This window comes from Saccostrea cucullata, unplaced genomic scaffold (genome assembly GCF_032062105.1).
Source record: "Saccostrea cucullata isolate Sc308-1 unplaced genomic scaffold, CSIRO_AGI_Scuc_v1 ctg7574, whole genome shotgun sequence".
Lineage (NCBI taxonomy): Eukaryota > Metazoa > Mollusca > Bivalvia > Ostreida > Ostreidae > Saccostrea > Saccostrea cuccullata.
In genome coordinates this window covers 10,655-30,681 of record NW_026927372.1, presented here as the reverse complement: position 1 = coordinate 30,681, position 20,027 = coordinate 10,655, and the positions used below count along the sequence as shown (strand labels likewise).

The 20,027-nt window shown below is 33.3% G+C and overlaps 3 protein-coding genes across 3 annotated transcripts; all 3 read left to right on the top strand.

Moving 5' to 3' along the window:
* The first annotated feature begins 1,229 nt into the window (after positions 1-1,229).
* On the top strand, positions 1,230-2,436 carry LOC134274255 (E3 ubiquitin-protein ligase TRIM45-like). Its single transcript, XM_062756511.1, has 2 exons — positions 1,230-1,291; positions 1,769-2,436. Exon 2 carries the CDS (start codon positions 1,775-1,777, stop codon positions 2,150-2,152), a length of 378 nt encoding a protein of 125 aa, XP_062612495.1. The 5' UTR covers positions 1,230-1,291; positions 1,769-1,774; the 3' UTR covers positions 2,153-2,436.
* Positions 2,437-4,254: 1,818 nt separating this feature from the next.
* On the top strand, positions 4,255-5,297 carry LOC134274254 (E3 ubiquitin-protein ligase TRIM45-like). Its single transcript, XM_062756510.1, has 2 exons — positions 4,255-4,315; positions 4,733-5,297. Exon 2 carries the CDS (start codon positions 4,751-4,753, stop codon positions 5,111-5,113), a length of 363 nt encoding a protein of 120 aa, XP_062612494.1. The 5' UTR covers positions 4,255-4,315; positions 4,733-4,750; the 3' UTR covers positions 5,114-5,297.
* Positions 5,298-6,227: 930 nt separating this feature from the next.
* Positions 6,228-18,154, top strand: LOC134274253 (uncharacterized). The gene is made up of 6 exons (XM_062756509.1): positions 6,228-7,376; positions 7,686-7,854; positions 11,345-11,459; positions 13,832-14,021; positions 15,460-15,617; positions 17,949-18,154. The coding sequence occupies exons 1-6, from the start codon at positions 6,305-6,307 to the stop codon at positions 17,949-17,951; spliced, it is 1,707 nt and encodes a 568-aa protein (XP_062612493.1). The 5' UTR covers positions 6,228-6,304; the 3' UTR covers positions 17,952-18,154.
* The last annotated feature ends 1,873 nt before the right edge of the window (positions 18,155-20,027 follow it).

Here is a 20,027-nt window from a genome sequence, read left to right as displayed (position 1 = left end):
ATTGCATCTTAAATGTCAGATACAGGCGTTGGTAAGTAAATTTACTAGGGATGGCAATCGATTGCAGAAAATCGATTAACCGCAAAACGTTCCGACCGATTAACCGGTTAGTCGTATCAAGATATACACTTTGACATTTTCTTTTCATATAAACAAGATGGCTAAAAAAGACGTTAAAAGTTATTCTGTTCATATTTTGATCGGGGAATTTCAAGTTCATAAGAGTATATTTTATCTTATTTCAATAGACAAGAAATTATAATTAAGACAACCATGAATCTTGCTTGAAAAATCAGACAGGGATAATTTTCCAATGCAGATGTTAAAGTAGTTAACTCTGCAATGTCACCATAATCTAAACTATGTCTGAACTCTCACTTTATTTTTTGATTTACAACGTTTTTTCTAATACTATAATGTTTCAAAAACAGTAATTAACACTTTACGAATTGACCAATTACCCCTGCGATCTCTGGAGAGCTATAATTACCTTCCAAATTTCTCAATAAGAAGTGTAAAAATACTAAAGAAAAATATATACAGAGGTTTCCTTTCTTAAAAAAGAAGGAATTTTAAGGAAACTGCGTTCAAATTTATATATATTTTATTTTTTCCGACTAATCGACTACGGATTTTCTAACCGATTAGCATCGTTCCAACCGATTAACCGGTTATGAATCGAATTGCCATCCCTAAAATTTACCCATATTTAAATTATATTTTCTTATAAGATTGGTAACTTGCATGTCAACATAATTAACTTGTATGTTGACATAAAAATGTTGCATGTTAACATAATTTATCTTGCATGTGGGGGGCAGAAATATGCCACCATAGAAGTCCAACTTGGCCTTTATTGAATTACCTGTACATGACAACTAATGTATATATTTTTTCTGCAGTGACGCAGTACGGCTTTCACGGAAAGCACATAATTAATTAGGTGTTTTTATTAAAAAAAATATAGGCATTTTTTTTAAAAAGAATTTTTTTCGATAAGTATTTTTATTCAGTATTTGTTATCAAATGATACTTTCTATCTGTTAATCAACGATATGTTTATAAGCTGAAAAAGTTTCAACTTTATAAACCACATAGTTTTGGAGAGTTTGTAAATTTAAATTTTTGGCCATGTTGATCTTTGATATGAAACCTTAAACATTGTCAGCGAATCGTCTTACATTAGCTAGCCGCATACATATGACTTGTTTGCACTTGAAGAGTGCGGTATTTAAATAAACCAACCAGAGTTAGATAACCGTTTTAGACGATCGCCATTATTCTACAGAAGGTAAGAAGAATTCTATATTTCAAATTGATCATTAGCAATATCCCACAAACACACATCAATGTTGAGGATTTGTTTTTTTCCATGCAGCTAGCATGAGATTTCAAATGAGTATGATATAAATCTCAAAAGGATGAATAATTCACTCATTGATAATGGTATAAATTGGTCCAACAAATATATGCTGTTTGTGTCACGAATGATTTTTAAAATCAATAAGCACGGAAAGCGTGTTTAAAATATGTGTTACTAAAATACTATTTTCGGGTAATTGAAATTTTTGCTCAGATATCTAATTATTACATAGATCTAATGATTTTTTTTTATTCAAATACAAATCACTATTGAACTGGATAAAAATGCACAACATACTACTATTATAAACGGACAACGATCAATGTAACAAATACTTGATGACTGTGCAAGTCTTAAATCTGAACATGTAACATCAGGTGCAGTAAGCTTTATTATTTTCCTCAGTAGGTAATGGCGACAGAGATGAGTGACTCGGACAGTGACAATAAGTCGTGGGAGTACAGCGCGGCTGAAGAGGACGTCTGGTGTGACGTGTGCAAGATTGAGGACACGGAAATGCAGTGTGAGACCTGCCTCGTTAACATGTGTGAGGGATGTGTCCAGAAACATCTCAAGTCAAAGGAGGACGAAAAACACAGCATCTCCAGATTTCCCGGCTTCATCCAAAAATACCCAGCATGCTCCTCTCACGACAAGAGACGGTGTGAGCTGTATTGTAAAGATTGTGACGATCCCATTTGTGTCACGTGTATTACGTCAGAGAAACACCGCGGTCATGATTTACAAGACGTCCTGGAAACGTTTTTGGAAAGAGAAAGATCATTTTAAAGAGAAAGCTCTTTCGTTTGAAGGGTTTTATACCAATTATAACTTTAGTAAAGTGCAGTAATGTATAGAGACTATATTTTTATGTATATTGTTGAAGTTTTAAAGCTTTGTAGATGCTATGATGTGCTTTCCAGAGATATGCAATACTGTATACAGATTATTTTCGCCCCGTCTTATTTTCGCCCTTTTGCACTTTCGAACATTTTTGTCCCGTTTTAAATTCGCCCATTCATAATTTTGTTTAGGAATCTATGCTATGTAATTTAAATTCGCCCCGTTTTAATTTCGCCCCAAACAAGAAGAGGGCGAAAGGGTCGAAAATAAAACGGGGGCGAAAATTTCCCTGTTTACAGCACCCAATTTTAGTCAAAGTGACATATTTATTGCGCAAGAATTGAAGTAACTATTTATCAAATGCTGACTGACATTTTCCGTACTATTGTTAGTCCATGTTTATACACTGAATTGAAGACGGATTTTTTCCGTTATTTCCCGATCACACGGCGGGTGTGACCGGTCAGCAGGGGATGCCCACAGTCCATGGCACCTGACCCCACTTCTGATGTTTTGGAAGTCCGTGTTTGCTGTGCTTCTATTTTGCATCGTTTTGTAGACTTTTGATCTTGAATACTGTTGTTTATATCCTTGCGTTTCATCTGATGAATTTGGTTGTTAACAATAAATCTGTAGTATTAATAAAAGATTAAACGTTCTGAAAAAGGGACTTATCGTTTTTGAAATGGGAGAGGGGCACCCATGAAAAAAATCATCTTACATACAAAAAAAACCTTGACAAGCAAGCAAAAAAGCGCTTAGCGGATTCCACACTATGTTTTCATACACTTCTACATTCCCCTTTTGACTTGACTTTACTTCATGAAAAAGTGGGTAAAGGGCTTCCTGCTTGTGAAACTATTACTTAAGGTATCAGATCCATAATGATCTCGAAGTTCTTTTGGGCTGACGCCCAATATCTAGCCCAATAGAGTCTCAATAGAGATTAGATCCACAATAGCCTCAGATTCAATGTATCTGAATACATAAGAGATATATTATTGTATTGTCTAAATTTACCTTATTTATAGACGTTATCTTCATATGCTTTAGTTTTGATATATAACAGCGGAACGTGTCCTAATTTTTTACCTTGACCAATCCTTAAAGAATTATCCCCATTCACTTTTAATTTTAAGAATTCATTTTTAAAAAAAACTCTCCGGTGAAAAATTATTCTTAATCGTTTTTCTGTTCTTAATAATTTTATACAGCTTTTCACCATAGCATATTTTGATATTTATAGTAATTGATTTTTTATTTTTAAAAAAAATTGTTTGTTCCCGTAGACCTCAATGCATTCTTAATTTATTAAGTACTGCTCGGTTAATCACATGGTTTTTTTTTTCATTTCTGGTAAATTCCTTTCTACTCCAAACTGCATTGAATTAGTTTCAGAGAATTTATTATAGGGTGGATAATCATGCTCTTTTATGGGTCGGATAATTTAACTGGCGTTTTGAAATATATGTATATATATATATATATATATATATATATATATATATATATATATATATATATATATATATATATATATATATATATATATATATATATATATATTTCAAAACAAAATGAAGAATCGGTACAGTTTTTGGCATATTTAAAAGTAAAAATCCAAAAATATCACAAAACATTTACTGCAAGCGCTTTCGCCGTGTTCGGCTCTTCAGGCAGTTATACAAATGTAGAACTGCGGCTCTCGGTGGCCCTTTTTTCACAAAAACTCTTACGACTAAGACTAATATTTCCACACTCTTTAATATTAAGGATATTTTTTCTAGATAATTTTGAAAATTCAATTTAATTACAAAAATACAGTGTATTAATATAATGAATTAATGTAATTTAGACAAGATTTTCGTAGCCTAGATATTTTTTGTAGCAAGGGGGAATTTAGTGATATAAGTCGTAAGATTCTTTGTAAAAAGTGACCAGAATAATATAATTTGTATAAACAACCTAAACAGTGTCAGTAAAATTCATTCATATTAGCTGGCGTTTTAGTATTGATTATGAATGACAAGTTTGTACTTGAAGAGTGTGGTATTTAAACCAAACAGAGTTAGGTAAACGTTTTAGACGATCGCCATTTTTCCACAGAAGGTAGGTAGAATTCTAGGTTTCATATTGATCTTTACCAATAACTCCTAAAACCACATCAATCTTTAAGATTTGTCTCAAATAAATACTCTAGAAATTCGATGTAGATGAACACATTTGCTCATTGGAAATAAAAAAAAAATGATTTATCAAACAAAATGTGTACAGTTTAGAGTCAATAATCAGAGAAAATGAGTGTTTCACAAACATACGTAATATTTTCAGGCAACGAGCGTTAATATAATTATCTAGTACAATGTATTATCTTTTATATTTAAAAAACAAATCATTATTGAACTTATTAAAACATGTACACAATTAGAAACAGACAACAGTCAGTTCATGTAGGGAAATAACGATAACCTGATGACTGTAATTCTTGAGCTTGGATGTTTAACATGTTACGGTATCTTTATACAGTGGGTGACGGTGATAGAGATGAGTGACTCCAGTGACGACGAGGAATGGCAGCTCAGTGTGGCGTCAGAAGACGTGGAGTGTGACGTATGTGAGTATGAGGACGTGGCCATGCAGTGTGAGACCTGCCTCGTCAACCTATGTAGGGGATGTGTTCAGAAACACCTGGAGTCAAAGGTAGACGAGAAACACAGCATCTCCAGATTTCCCGGCTTCATCCACCAATACCCAGCATGCTCCTCTCATGATAACAAACGATGTGAACTGTATTGTAAAGATTGTGACGATCCCATTTGCATCACGTGTATTACGTCAGAGAAACACCGCGGTCATGATTTACAAGACGTCCTGAAAACGTTTCGAGACAGACGAAGATCATTTTAAAGTGATATTTCTTCATTTGAAAAGGGCATATCAATGACAGCTTTTGTAAAATGCATACTAGTATATCAGCTACCAGTGTATCGAAGACAATTTTTTTTACGATTTGTACATTGTTGAGTTTAAAAGTTTTGTAGATTGTGCTGTCCAGAAATGAGCACAAAGAATAAAATTGTAGCCATGGTGACTCATTTTTTGGTGCAAGAATTGAGGAACCTAATAAATGTGGATCTAAATCGTAAATCTGTAATGGTAAAATGTATGGATGAACATTTTTAAACTGTTACTTTTCTGGTGTTTGAACTGTTACTCTAATTGATAAGCTACGGAACTTCTATCCAAATATATAAGGATACATGTATTGATCCTCTTGAAATGTGGTTATTTAAGAAACAAGATATACATTTTTAGAGTTTCATTGGGATATGACATGAGGTCGGTCACGTGATCAAATTTTATAACCCCTTCGGTGGGATGAAACTATCTCCCTCCTTTATTTAAAAAAAACAATATAAAAGTGTAAGTATTTCGAATGAAGTTTGTTTTCATTTGTTTGTTTAGAACGTATCACACTTGATTTAACATAGAACAAGTACAATTAACAAAGTTTGATGATAACTTCAATACAATTATACATACAAGTTTATTCAAGTCATGGACCTATTCCAATGAATATTCATGTGATGGAAAATGAAATGAGTTTTGGATAGGTGTAAACTTGAACAGCTGCATCATATGTTAAAAAAGTAAAAAATAAATTAATTTTAAAAAATTGCTTCAGTTTTCTTTGTCTATGAATTACTACTACAATTTAGTATAAATCTCTAAGTGTATTGTTTGTGCTGTTGTATAAAGTTGTCACCCGGGAAAAGACCTTTAATATTATTTTTGTTCAATAAACTTCTCGGAATAACAAAAAGTCTGCTGCGACGGTTGTTAAAGTGCTCTGACCAAATATCAGGTCTTACATTCAATTAAATAAACATGATTCAATACTGAATTCGTTCGTTAAACCGGAACGAAAATTTAAAATCAATGTTTGCAAATCAGCTCAAAAAAATTGACATTTAAAAAGACCATTATGAATGGCAGGTAGAAAAATAGTATTTAAGGGATTAAAAGGAGAGCTAGTACACGGAAGTTAAAAAAATTCTACCCCATCCATTTAGTTGAAAGACAATGTAAGCCAGAAATATGTGTTCCGATCTTCTTCTTTCGATTTTCTGTCTAATACTGGTTTTCAATCAGGTATTCTCGGATTGTGATAAAACTGAAGGACCGACAGGAAATACAGGATGTGTTTATTCCCCTAAATACTCCAAATTCCAGGCAGCTGTTTGTATGCTTAAGCAGAAGATCGAGCGCTCCACGGGTAGACATTTGACATGCTGGGGGTCTAGAACGAAATATTGCTGGTATCAATGTTCAGCAACAGCAAGCCATGGCGGTCTGTCTGCTTGTCAATGTGATCAAAATTCTACAAATGTGGACAACACTGATACGCTTGATATAAACTGTTATTTTCCATCTGGAGACTGCTCTTGGTTTTTTGAATGTTTGGCAAAGAGGAAGTCTTGTCCAGCAGTAACGGAGGCCGGTAATACATGCCAAGAACTGAAGAACAGTAGCAAGAACATCTCGGAAAACGGCAAGGCGTGGGTTAAAGGTGTCATAAAATGCATGCAAAATGATTTAGTTCATTTGCTCTATCCACAGGTTGAAGCCGATTGCGAAAAAGTGAACTCCACTGTAGAGTCGTCAACAAATTACTGCCTCACAGACCCTTTGGTGGACAATCTTTTCTGCGAGTTATCTTGGGATGACATCTTCCAAATAGACGGTTTTGTTGGAGGTGTCTTCACCGGACTTAAAAGATGCTTAATGACAACGTATGTTCCTAGTTGGGCAAAGCAGCTCTTGTTTTATGTTGAAAACTATGATACAGATGACTGGGATACGGTGGCTGAGAAACTTGCCGAGACACTCTCCCAATCATTTCAGTGGTCAGATTCCGGTGTGAAATATAAAACAGTAGGCCCAGCAATACTTCCATCAAACGGGGACTCGATTCCATTACGGATCTATCTGTACTCTGAATCAAAGAATGAAACACTGATTTTAGAAACGATAGACGATCTAAAGGAGAGAATTGTTCAGGGAAACGTAACCACGCTGACATTCAAAGAAGGAAAGACCGTAAAAGTTACCCATGTCATTGGCTGCAATGATCCACAGTGTCTCTCATACTCATTTTCTATGCAAACAGGTATCATTATGTTATATAATGTCTTAAATAGAGAATCAAGGAATGTTTTCCATATTCGGTAGAAAACTTTTCCCTCCTGTCTTGCCTAAATAGTACTTTACAAAACAATATTTCTAAGGTGTATCAAGTTTAAGCCCTGTCTAAAAGTGACTGTTTCACTAAACTAGGGACTTTTATACAGATCTGAAAAGACAAGCTATACATATATTGTAAGTCCAAAAAAATACTTACAAACATTACAATTAATGAATAGCTATAGGTTGTCCGTCTATTTCTGTTTTAATTTATTTTTCATGGCTTTTGATCCAGAATGCAGTGAAATTGCCAAAAATTTGTCCTGCCAAATCCTTGAAGCTCATGAATTAAACAACTTGATACTATACAGCACACATGTAAGAGAAAACCCGCCAGATGATGGCGCAAACGCTCTGCAGAATATACAGGACGCTTGTCAAGGGAGACCAGCCAGAAGATCATCGTAAAAATTCTTATTCATTATGAAATACTTGTACAAGTAATAACTTTTCAGAAAGCTTGCCTGACTAATCCTATCAATATCTATAGAACCTATACGCATGATAGCTATAAACGTTTACATTGGGGGAAGGTAGGATTAAATTATTTCACTAGAGCAAATTATGAAGATGTTGCACAAAACATCATGCATTCATTTTAAGTTGTATATGCTTCTCACTCTCTTTATGTATATACGTGAAACGACTGTGAGTAGAAAAAAAGGTTATGATTAATATATTACTGTGATTTTCAAATAGACAAATATAGATAAAGATAAGAAATGAAAAAAATCTGATTTTTTTAATTCAATTTTAAAAAGGGTAGGGGCTGTAGGGACAATCCTGTCCAAGAGCACCTGTGCTACATGCAAGAAAATGGGAATCGTAACGATTATGACTGACATGCAGAAATTGTTTACTAGCTTCTTGGGTATGCCAGAGCATCAATGATTGTTGGAAACGTGGGATAAATAAAACCCGTTATACATAAATGATCCAACAAACTTGTATAAATGGCCACAGGCGCGGATTCAGGAAGTTTTTTTCCCGAGGATGGGGGGGGGGGGGTTCCACATCAAAAATATTTGTACGAGCAAAAATGTCAGAAACTTCTTCAATCCTGAAATGATTGGGGGCACTCTGCTAAGTTTGTACTCTGTTTTTGAAGGAGGAGACCCCTGGAGGGGGGATATGATCAGATGTACATTTATAACTCACAATATCACCGATATGTTTTTTCCAAACCTCTTGCAAGGATCAAGATTCCGACAAAAAAGAACAAACTTTATATACCGGTAATTCATGCAGTTTAGTCCAGGAAAAGTGCGCCAAAACTTACACGTGATCTCTTGACCTGTGTCACTCCTTACCTAGAATACAAATGGACTAATCCTGTAGTACAGAAACGCAGAAAAAAGGTCAAACGGACTTGAACGTATAGGAACTCGCATGAAATAAATATAACTGCATGCAAAAAAATAAAGGAAATAAATACATCAATGTATTGAATCAGTAATATATGGAACGCCGTCACTGCCTTATAGCAGAACACTAATATTGTATTGTTTCAACCTTCCATTACATTATGTCAACTCTTTAGGACATTAACCCACCCTACCATTGCATTGTGTCAACCTTCCGTTACATGATGTCAACTCTTTATGACATTTACTCACAATACTATTGCATTGTGTCAACTTTGCATTACATGATGTCAACTCTTTATGACATTAACCCACATTACTATTGCATTGTGTCAACCTTGCATTACATGATGTCAACTCTTTATGATATTTACACATAGTACAATTATATTTCGTCAACTTGCATTTCGTTGTGTCTACTTTTCATCTGATCTTAGTTTTTATTAACTGATGTGAAAAGCTTATGCCATACTGTGCGCACTCTTCTACATTATGTCGATTCACTATTACATTATGCGAACACGGGTATCCTCGGCCTTTATATGAGCATAGCGTTATTTCCGCGTTCCGCAAGCGCAAAAAATGGCGGGAGAGAAAACTGTCGTATAGAAGTGATTCTCAGCGATTTGGGAATGACATCTTTAAATGAAAACTTTAAGCGACAAATAATTGACAATCTTGAAACGTGCAAAGCCTTAACACTGCGACTGTGAATTAAAGTCACGTCGAAATTCAAGGGTGTTAATTTACTTTATAATTAATCTCATAGTTAAATACTATATAGTAAATCAAATATTAGGAGTCGTGCAGCAATCATTTTTTTTCTTTTTATTTGGAATTTTTTTTTTAAATAAAAGTCTAAAACTTTGTAGGACATTGCATTAGTTTCACAATATAAGCTTAGCGGAATTATGTTGAAAACTTTTTTCTATGAAACTATAAAGCCTGAGAGCTTCTCCGCTTTCCCCCTTGGTCTCCAACCATATACCGTCACCCTTCCTTGTTCAAGATTCCCATATCCGCCACTGATATGTGCCCATGCATGCCTACTAAGGCATATTCAATTGATTTAGATGAGCGACTGGTAGACTTTTGTAATAGAATTCTCTGGCTCTTGAATGATTACAAAAAATTACTAACCCCAATGACGTAGCATCTTTTTTTGAAAGAGGAGGTCAGCCAGAAAAAAAATCATTTACCCGAAAAAACTTGACAAGCCAAGAAAAAAAATGTCCAAGCCCGGAAATCCTTTTTCGGGGAGAGGGGTCCAACTTCGGTCAGTCCTATTTTTTTCCAGATATATTACATTACCCTCAGTGGATTATACTTCAACAAAAAGTGGGGATGGGGGCTGTACTGTTTCAATGAACATTGCATTTTCTATAGTAAAGTTATGTCTGGGAAAAGAGGGGGGTTGATATCAATTGCCTGTAATTTGTCCTAATCAATCAGGACCCCCCCCCCTTCTTACCAGTCATTAAAACACTGTCATCAACATTCATTATATACTAGATATACATGTACAGCTTTGAGATAATGTAAATGTTTTTTAACATCAGGTAATGAACTTTTGGAATCAACATGATAAAGAATTAACACAATATAAAGATATTTTTAAATCACATAAGAAAGAGTTGACATAACGTAATTATATATCCACATCACAGAATGGAGTTTTGACATAATGTAATAAAGTATTGATATAATATAAAGATATGTTCACATTATGTTATACACTTTTTACACCACGTAATAAAGCACTGACATAAAGGTAAGATGTGTTCACCTCACATCATGATACCCTCGCTGTATAATAAAGATAAATCATATCACGTAATAATGCTTTGATATAATAGAAATATACACTCTCAAAAAGGAATGGGCTTTTGACTTAATGTAATGATAAGTTTAATTATAAAACACAATTTACTTGACGTAATACAATTTTGACCTCACATATTAAAGAAATGAAATGATGTAAAGAAAAATTCATTTCACGCAATAAAGTTTTAACACAATGTAAACACATTATCACTTCACATAATGAATTTTTTACTTCAAGTTATGAAGTGCTGACATAATGAAAGGATGTATTTACTTCCTGTAATGCAGCATTGACATGATGTTAAGATATATTTACATCATCTCATAAAAAATGGACATAACGTAAAGATATGTTCACATCACGTAATGGTAAATTGACATAATAAATGCATAGTTGTATGCTATAAGGCAGTGATGGCGTTCCATAGTAATATGGTTTCTGCTAACTGTTGTTGTTAAAACGCAGGTAATAAAATCCGATGATAATCAGCATGCACAAAATTTTTCTGGCTAACTGTGACCTCTTAGCTTCGCACTAAGGAAATGTTGATCCTTAGTAGTGCCTGAAGCGGTGACTTCAGGCAATAATTTTTTTCAATTTTTTTTTGTGTGTGTAAATCAATTAGTCAAAAAGATTATTTATTATATTATTATTTATATATATAATTATTTTTTTTAATTTGATTTCATTTTCTAATTTTTTTAGTTATTCCTGTAAAATCAGTGGTAAGACTCACGTGGCCCCTGGAGGGACGATTTGTCTTGACGAATTGATTCTACAGTATGTCATTGATCTCCAAAGCACTGCTTACAAACCCCAGGTATGAAATGTTGTAAATATAAATAATTGTTGATTCAATTCTCTGTAGGAATCGTTAACATATACATGTATATCAGTAGACGTTAATTAAGATTTTATTTCCAATCGGTTTTTATGCCCCGAAGATAAAAGATTTTTGGGCGCTGGTCTCATAATCTGATTGTTCGCAAAATCTTTAATTTTTCCCATATCTTTTGATTGATTGATACTATGGTTTTCTTATATCCTATGTGTATTCCCTGTGACAAGACCGTTTTTTAGTACCATCAAATTTGACTTTGACCTTGGAGTATGACGCAGTTTTGCAAAATTTTCACCAACTTGAACCTTGGACATAACTTTTGAACAGTTGGGCCTAGGGCTTTCATACTTCACATATGTAATTCTTGTGTTGAGACCTTCCATTTGATACCATCAACTTTAACCTTGGAGTTTAACCTACTCTAAAAACTTGAACTTTGGCCATAACTTTTGAGAAGATAGAGATAGGGCTTTCATAAGTCACATATTATAATTGTGACAATACCTTCCTTTAGATACCAACAACTTTGACCCTTTTAACTTTACCTTGGAGTTTCACCTACTTTCAAAAGACTTTTTCCTTGGCGATAATTTTTGAGCGGTTGGGTCTAGGGCTTTCATACTTCACATATGTAATCCTTGTGTCAAGACCTTCCATTGGATACCAACAACTTTAACCGTTTTGTTCCCCGCTTTCGCGAAAACAAGGGGACATTAAATCTCATTCGTCTGTTTGTCTGTCTGTCCACAAAACATTAATCTTTTGGATGGAAAAAGATAGGACTTTCATATTATTCATGTGTATTACCTGTGACAAGACCTTTCTAAATACACTATGATTTTTTTTATCCTGTGACCGTGAACTTGAAGTTTGACTTATTTAAAAAAAATTTAACATTACTTTGAATTGGCCACAAATTTTTAGGAGAAATGAGGCTTTAAAATTAAACATTTATATTACTTGTGACAAGACCTTTCTAAAAACACTATGAGTTTTGACCTCGTGACCTTGAAATTGTAATTTGATATACTTTTTAAAAACTTTAACCTTGGTCATGACTATTGAATGAGAAGAGATAGGGCTATCATATTGAAGCTGCGTATTGCCTGTGACAAGGCCTTGTTAAATACACTATATTCTATATTTTATGACCCCATGACCTTGAAGTTTGACCTACTTTTCAAAAACTTTAATCTTGGTCATATATTTTGAATGAGAAGAGATAGGACTTTCACATTACATATGTATATTATTTGTGATAAGACCTTTCTCATCGTCAGAAACCCACTGCTGATTACGCTTCTTTCTTCTCTCCATCACTGGAGAGAGGAACGAAGCGTAATCAGCCGTGGGTTTTCGACGATGGACCTTTCCAAATACCCAGATTGTTTACCCCTTCACCTTTAAGTTTTTTTTATAACTTTTGATTGAGAAGGGATAGGTCTTTCATATTTGACATGAGCATCACCTTTCACAAGATATTTCCAAACATGCTATGATTTCTGACCCCTTGACCTTGATCTTCACGATTTACGTAATTTGCAAAAACATCAACTTCGGTGACGAGTTTTGAATGACATATGATAGGGCGTTCATATTTGACACAATATATAATAATAAAATTGTACCTCAGTGATTTCACCCACAAAGACATTTAAAGCAGGGGGCTTAAATTCTTTGAATTTGCTTGTGACCTTGGAGTTTACCTACATTTAAAAAGTTTTAACTTTTGAATAGATACGCTTAGGGCTTTCATAAGTATATAATAATTGTGACAAGACCTTTCTTTAGATACCAACAACTTTGACCCTTTGCACTTTACCTTGGAGTTTAACTGACCCTTTGCAATTTATCTTGGAGTTTGACCTACTTTCAAAAAACTTTAACATTAGCTGTTATTTTTCAACCGTTAGGTCCAGGGCTTTCATACTTTACATATGTAATTGTTGTGACAAGAAATTTCTTGATACCAACAAATTTAACCTTTTGATCTTGACCTTAGAGTTCGGATTTTTTTTTTACTTTAACCTTTACCATAACTTTTGAATAGATAAGACTAGGGCTTAGGTATTTCTCATTTGGAATCCTTGTAACAAAACTTTCCTTTAGAAACTAATAACTTTGACATTGACTTAGGTGTTTGACCTTTTTTAAAACTTTACCCATAACTCTTGAATAGGTGTTGCTTTCATACTTCACAAATATAATTTTTGTGAAGAGACCTTACTAAATACTTTGGGTATCAACATATTGATTTGAATTTGAGAAAGTTTAATCTTCGCTATAATTTGCCATACGGGAACATCAGTGTTTAACAAACTTATCTTGTTTATTTATTTATTCCGATACAGATAAACTCTCTCGCGGGTTCTTGCCACACTAGTACGTCATTACACTACAGCGGAATGGCAGTCGATTTACAACTGAACAAAATAGCAGGAACAGACAAAAGGGACAAAAACCAAGAGGAAGCCTACACTAAGGCCTGCAAAACAGCTAACGGGTGGCACCATGGAGGGACACACGTTCACTGCCAGATAAGTCAGTGTTGTAAATAAAAAAAATCACCTCTTTAATTTAAATAATCTTCAATACATATATATATATATATATATATATATATGAAGCACTAAAAACCAACAACACTGTATATCCTAAATGTCGGATCTACCAAGTAGATAGAAGGTCACGGATGGAAATTTATATAAAGCACTAAAAATGACCAACGACACGACGAACAATATATATATATATATATATATATATATATATATATATATATATATATATATATATATATATATATATATATATATATATCAGCAACCATTGAAGTTTTAGCAAAAGAACGTTTGGAAACAAGACCCAGCAACTAATTTTTTTAAATCTCTAAAATTATAATCAAAAAAGGTTGAACCTTCTCATATGCATGTCAAACTCCAGTGTGAAGATCAAAATTGTTGGTATCTGAACGAAGGTCTTGTCACAAGATATACACCTGTGAAATATGGAAGCCCTAGGTTTTTTTTCCAAATGGGTCAAACTCTAAGGTCAAGGTCAAAAGGTATTGAAAGATTTTTCACAATAATACAAGTATGAAAGCGTTTTCTTTAACTATTCAAATGTTATGACCAAGGTCGAATTTAGGTGTAAAGGTGTAAGGTGTAATTTTGTGTAAAGTTGGGTCAAGGTCAAAAGGTCAAATTTTGGTGGTATTGTGTAACCGATGTTACAACAATAATCAAAAATATTATTTCTCAATTTAGACTGAGCTACTTGGTCAAAAAGTGATTTATGGGAAAGCTCAGATAACTTCTAAGAACCTTACAAAGAGATATAAAAAAATAACAAAAATAAACTATGTAGAACTAGAAGGGCTAAAATTAGAATCTCAGTTTTAAATCTCAATTTAGCTCTATCGCAGTCTCAGGTGCGTCTCAATGCTGGATTACTTATAATTATTTATCAACTAAGTGTACTTAATTTATGAAAAGCTAACTAAATGTAAGATAGGGAAGGTAGGACGTGTTCAGTCACTTCTAATCCCTGTCTCAGCTTATCTTAAGTTTCCCTCGGCACCTTAACTTCCTTGCAACTGACCTACTGACTACAATTGTATTATTGCTCTGAAAAGACAGAGCTTTTATACCTAACTATCCTAATTAGCAAACTTATTTCTCATTGGCTAATGTCAAAAGTTATCTTCTCTTTACTAGAGAGTTCCTAATTTGCAGCCAGACAGACGGACGGACAGGACAGAAAACTATATAACCCCACATCTTCGATTTAAAGGGCATAAAAAGAAAATAACTGCTGTCGTCAATTTTAAATTCTTCTCTAGTTTGGTATTTATCGTCTATTAAGGCATTATTTTAGTTTTCTCTTTTTACAAAATCGCTATGAACTACTACAGTTTAACTTATATATAAGGATATCAAGTGAATCAAAAAGCAAAAGGATATTTATTATGTTTTCTCAGTGAATTTAAAGCAAACATCGAAGACGGTGAAAGGCGATTCAAAATGCACAGACCAAGAAGGGCAATGCAAGGAAACTTCAGTCGGCTGCGATAATGGACGATTTCAGAAAAATCTGTGTGCTGGAAGATCAACTCGTCAATGTTGTCTTCCAAATCCGGTAAGAGATTTATCAGTTTTATAGCAAGCACAGCAGTGAGAAAAATAAAATTTTATTTTATGGCCTCTGAGAAATGTCTAACTTTCTACAATAAGATAACCTTCAAAACCAGTATAAAATGTTTTTGGACAGTGAGAAAAATATATTGTATAAAGGTGTTAATATTGAGCTTACCCTGAGCGGCTTGGCAAAGATAAGGTGCCCATTTCCTTATATAATGATTTATAGACGTAACTCTTTAACATTACAATTAATCTAAATGTCTTTAGTTGCATTTCAAAGAGCATATTGGGAGCTTTCCATTGGTGTATTATATTATATATACAGTACATGAATCTTTGAAAAATAAACAACGGAATAAAGCCTCAGTTTCATAATTTTTGAAGCGTTATGCTGTTGCACTTGATTTTTTACATTTTAACAAATGCTTGATTAACATTATTTTAAATGAAACATTCTAAAAAAAGATGTAGTTTATTATAGAGACATCACTCTGATTAAGTTTATTTTTTATAGAAAAGGATAACAATTCTGGAAATTATGAATAAATGTGTACAGATATATCTTTGTTATATAAATAAAGATTTATCAATGTTTGAACAAATTCATAATTTCTAGCAGAAAAAAGCAAATATAATTCGTGTAAAAAGATTATTTTACTTACATCTTTTTAAAAAAAAAATATTTGGCCATACAAATCTTACTTACAAAAGGGCAACAGACTCTTCAAATAAGTTTTGCTTTACAGACCATATAACAATATTTTTGTATCAGCAAGAGATTTTTTCCTGGCTGCATCACTGCAAAATGTGGTTCAATGGTTTATAGTTTTTACCAACCAGTCTTCCCATCCCATAGTGGGATTTGATTCCAAAACATAAGGATCAACTTAGTTCAAAGACCTTCACTCTAAGTAATTGCACCACCCAACATACTTGTCACTGAATTGTTAATTTAAAATTTTTAAAAAAACATTGATTCTTTTTGGATAAATATTGTAATATTATAGTTTTTTTACTTCATGCTGAATTAAAGTTCATTCTTGGTCTTAGACAATGGTTTTTAGACAATATTTTGTTATCAAACACCAATTACATGTAGTTCTGACTTGTATTATTTTATTCTGAAAATTCATTTTTAATCGTATTGGGTATTTATATGAAATGTTAGTTTATTTTGTCAAATTTCACAGGATTTTTTTATCAATTGATTTAATATCCAACTGATACGGTCTTTTAAACACATGTGAACTCCAAGATGATAATTTTAACAAAAAATAACAGATACAAGTGATTATAATTTCTTTGGTTTCTCCTTAAATGAAAAATACTCTATGTATAGCCCGTAACCCAGAGTCTCAAAATAGTCAATCAAAAATACCTGACATAGTTTTTCTCTGAGTATTACCAAGTAAGTTTGAAATTCTCTTTCCCATATACAGTTTCTTTAGAAAAATTGAAAGTACTTTTTTTTCAAGTCTCCAAATATCAAGAGTAGAAAAACTCTCAAAGATTAACAGATTAACCCATGTCTTTTATATACTGTAACATTTTCGATGGAAATGACTTACGTAGAACGTAATTTTTTTGGCTCGGATAAAATTTTGATCTGATTTACATGTATACATTTGTGTTCAGTTGAATATGATACAGATAAATGTTATGCCTGAATATGTATAGTCTGTAGCCCACTTGGGTCTCTGTTATAGTAAGAGTGGAATCTTTTAAACCTCTTAACAGAAATGAACAAACATTTCAGACAATCTGCCAAAGGAATGTAGTGTTACATAGAACATACTTGTAATACTATTCATTTGACTTTTTTTTGGTTAAACTGCAACTAATATGGGCACCTGATCTAGGTCAAGCCGAGATTTAATTTTCAATATATGGTACGTGGCATTCACATTCAGGAAAATTTTTCAAACACAACACAGTATCAGTGAATAGAAATCACTGTTTACTTCCATAGAGATAATATATGTAAATAATATGATCAATTTATCTATCTTGGCCTTTTAAAATGTTTCGAATATTTCAATCGATGACAAATTGAGTAATATACTGTAAATTATTTTTTTACAATTCAGAAGGGCATATCACTCTAACTGCAGAGATACCATAGAATCAGAACTCTTTAGTGTATAGTGTGTAGAGAGGGTTCTTAAATTAATGTCATAACAGATCAGTTTTATATGTTTAAATAAACAAAGAGGGTACAATATAAGCATGTCTTATATGGTGGAAATAATGGGGAGATTTGCTCCATTTTTTTAATTCGCTAAGTACCATTTTTGGTTACCTTCTTCTCACAGATGACTTTTTATTACAGTAATGACGTCATGGCTATGGCCCAGTACCTTATCAACCATGAAGTATGGTAGGAAGTAACCAAAGGATAATGAAAAATCATAACTATTGTCGATCTTCTGATTTGATTTTGAAATTGAATTTATGACTATTATAAGCATTCCGTCCATTGTTTTTGTAAATTGTTTTGTCAAATACCCGTCTTCAAATCTTATTCTGTCAATAAAACTAAGATTTATTCATTGGTTGTTTATTTTTTAATATCGTCGGATATTTGAAAGGCTAAATGAAGGCATCAGTTCTGTAAAGGAGAACGGCCCCAAACGACCGTAGGCCCGAGATTTGTTCTTTCTCTCACAGAATGGACAGTTTGAGGCCTTTCTCCTAATTAAAACATGATTCTCTTTGTTCTGAGAATTTTTTTTAAAAATGTGCAAAACAGATGGCACACATACAATAAATTCATTGTTTACAGAATGGGCGGTTACAGGTAAGCTTGGGGTGCATAGCAATTTGTTCAATAGCAATTGTGTTTTCAGATGCGAGTGACAAAAGGTATTTGTCTAAAGAACAGACAATTACAGGTGGATTTCGGGGGAAGCCAGGTATTTATATAAGAATGCAACTTTTCAAAATCAGTTTATATTTTGTGTTGTAAAGGTAAACATGTCTCCCTCCGATGGAGAGAATATATCATGACAGAATGGAAATCGAATTGAAACCAACAAATGCACAAAAAAGGGATATTTTGACCAGAGAATAGTAAGGGTAAAAGAAAATTATCCAAACTTCGATCCCTCAAACCGGATTTTTTAAAATTTGAATTCAGTTTTTGGGGATATATTAATTGCATCAGTGTAATGGTGAAATGCAAATTGTGTTCCGAGTGTTGGATAGCCATGAGCCTAACGTCGACCTGAAAATGTATTTCAAATTTAGCGTAGTTTTCATGGTGAAAACTGTTTTCTGAGTAATGGATTTGATATAAGCGGACAGTACTTCAAGCTTAAAATGGATTGATGGGAATGGTGCTTCCAAAATCTTAATCAAATGTGAATATGTGTCATTTAAATTCAAATTTTGTGGGGGGGGGGATGAGTTTTGAGCATTGAAATAATATTCATTATTCATGGATTTAAATGTGTAAATCAAACAGATCCGATGCAGACATTTTGTTCTGGATTAACTTAAATCTCCAAGTTCTTTTTGTTATTTACAGGCACATTTAATCGTATTTAATGTAAATGTTTTTGTATCCCTATTGTGCACATGCCAAGGTTTACCTGTAACTATCCATTCTGTTTGTTTCAACTCTCCATTCTTTAAAAAAAAAACCGCCCATTCTTTAAAAAGAATGGACACTTTTCCAAAATGAATGGACACTTTACAGGTGACTTAATGGATTGTTAGGGGAGTTAGCTCAACACTAAGCTACAGAATGGACAACACAAACAATAAGTCTACGTCACAATCATGTTTTAATTAAAATCAATGTTTTGTACTATTAACTTTTTTTGCAACCAAATTTTATCAATACTCGGTACATTACTAGTTTACATGATTAAACCTACACTGCAGTTACAACTAAGAAGGGGCAAGTATCCTTTCAGCTTTCGTTCTTGGAAGGGAATATAACTATCAATGAAACGATGTAGGAAATATTATGATAAGAAAATGAGAGTTTGGAAGTAATTTTTGACATTTACTCTAGTAATAATTTTACACAGATAAAAAAGGTAATAAGCCTCTGGACCACAAAAAGTCTTGCAAATTGTATTATTTCCATCCCTCTTCTTGAGCGGCAAACACACGAAGGCACATGGTATCGGGGGGGGGAGTGGGATTGGGACAGTAAGGGACCTGCCCTTTTTCCCGCTCCAAACAATATTTTACGTTTTCAACAATAAAATATTGTTTGAAGCAGAATTTTTGCAAAATCTTACACCTGAAAAGAAGAAAACACTTGTTGTGGCCTTCAACTTGACATTTAGATATATCGACGACGTATACTATTTTTAATTAACAATGGTAATTTCCATTCCTATATTGATACGATATATCCTGGTGAGCTTGAGATATAAGATACCACAGAGTCTGACAC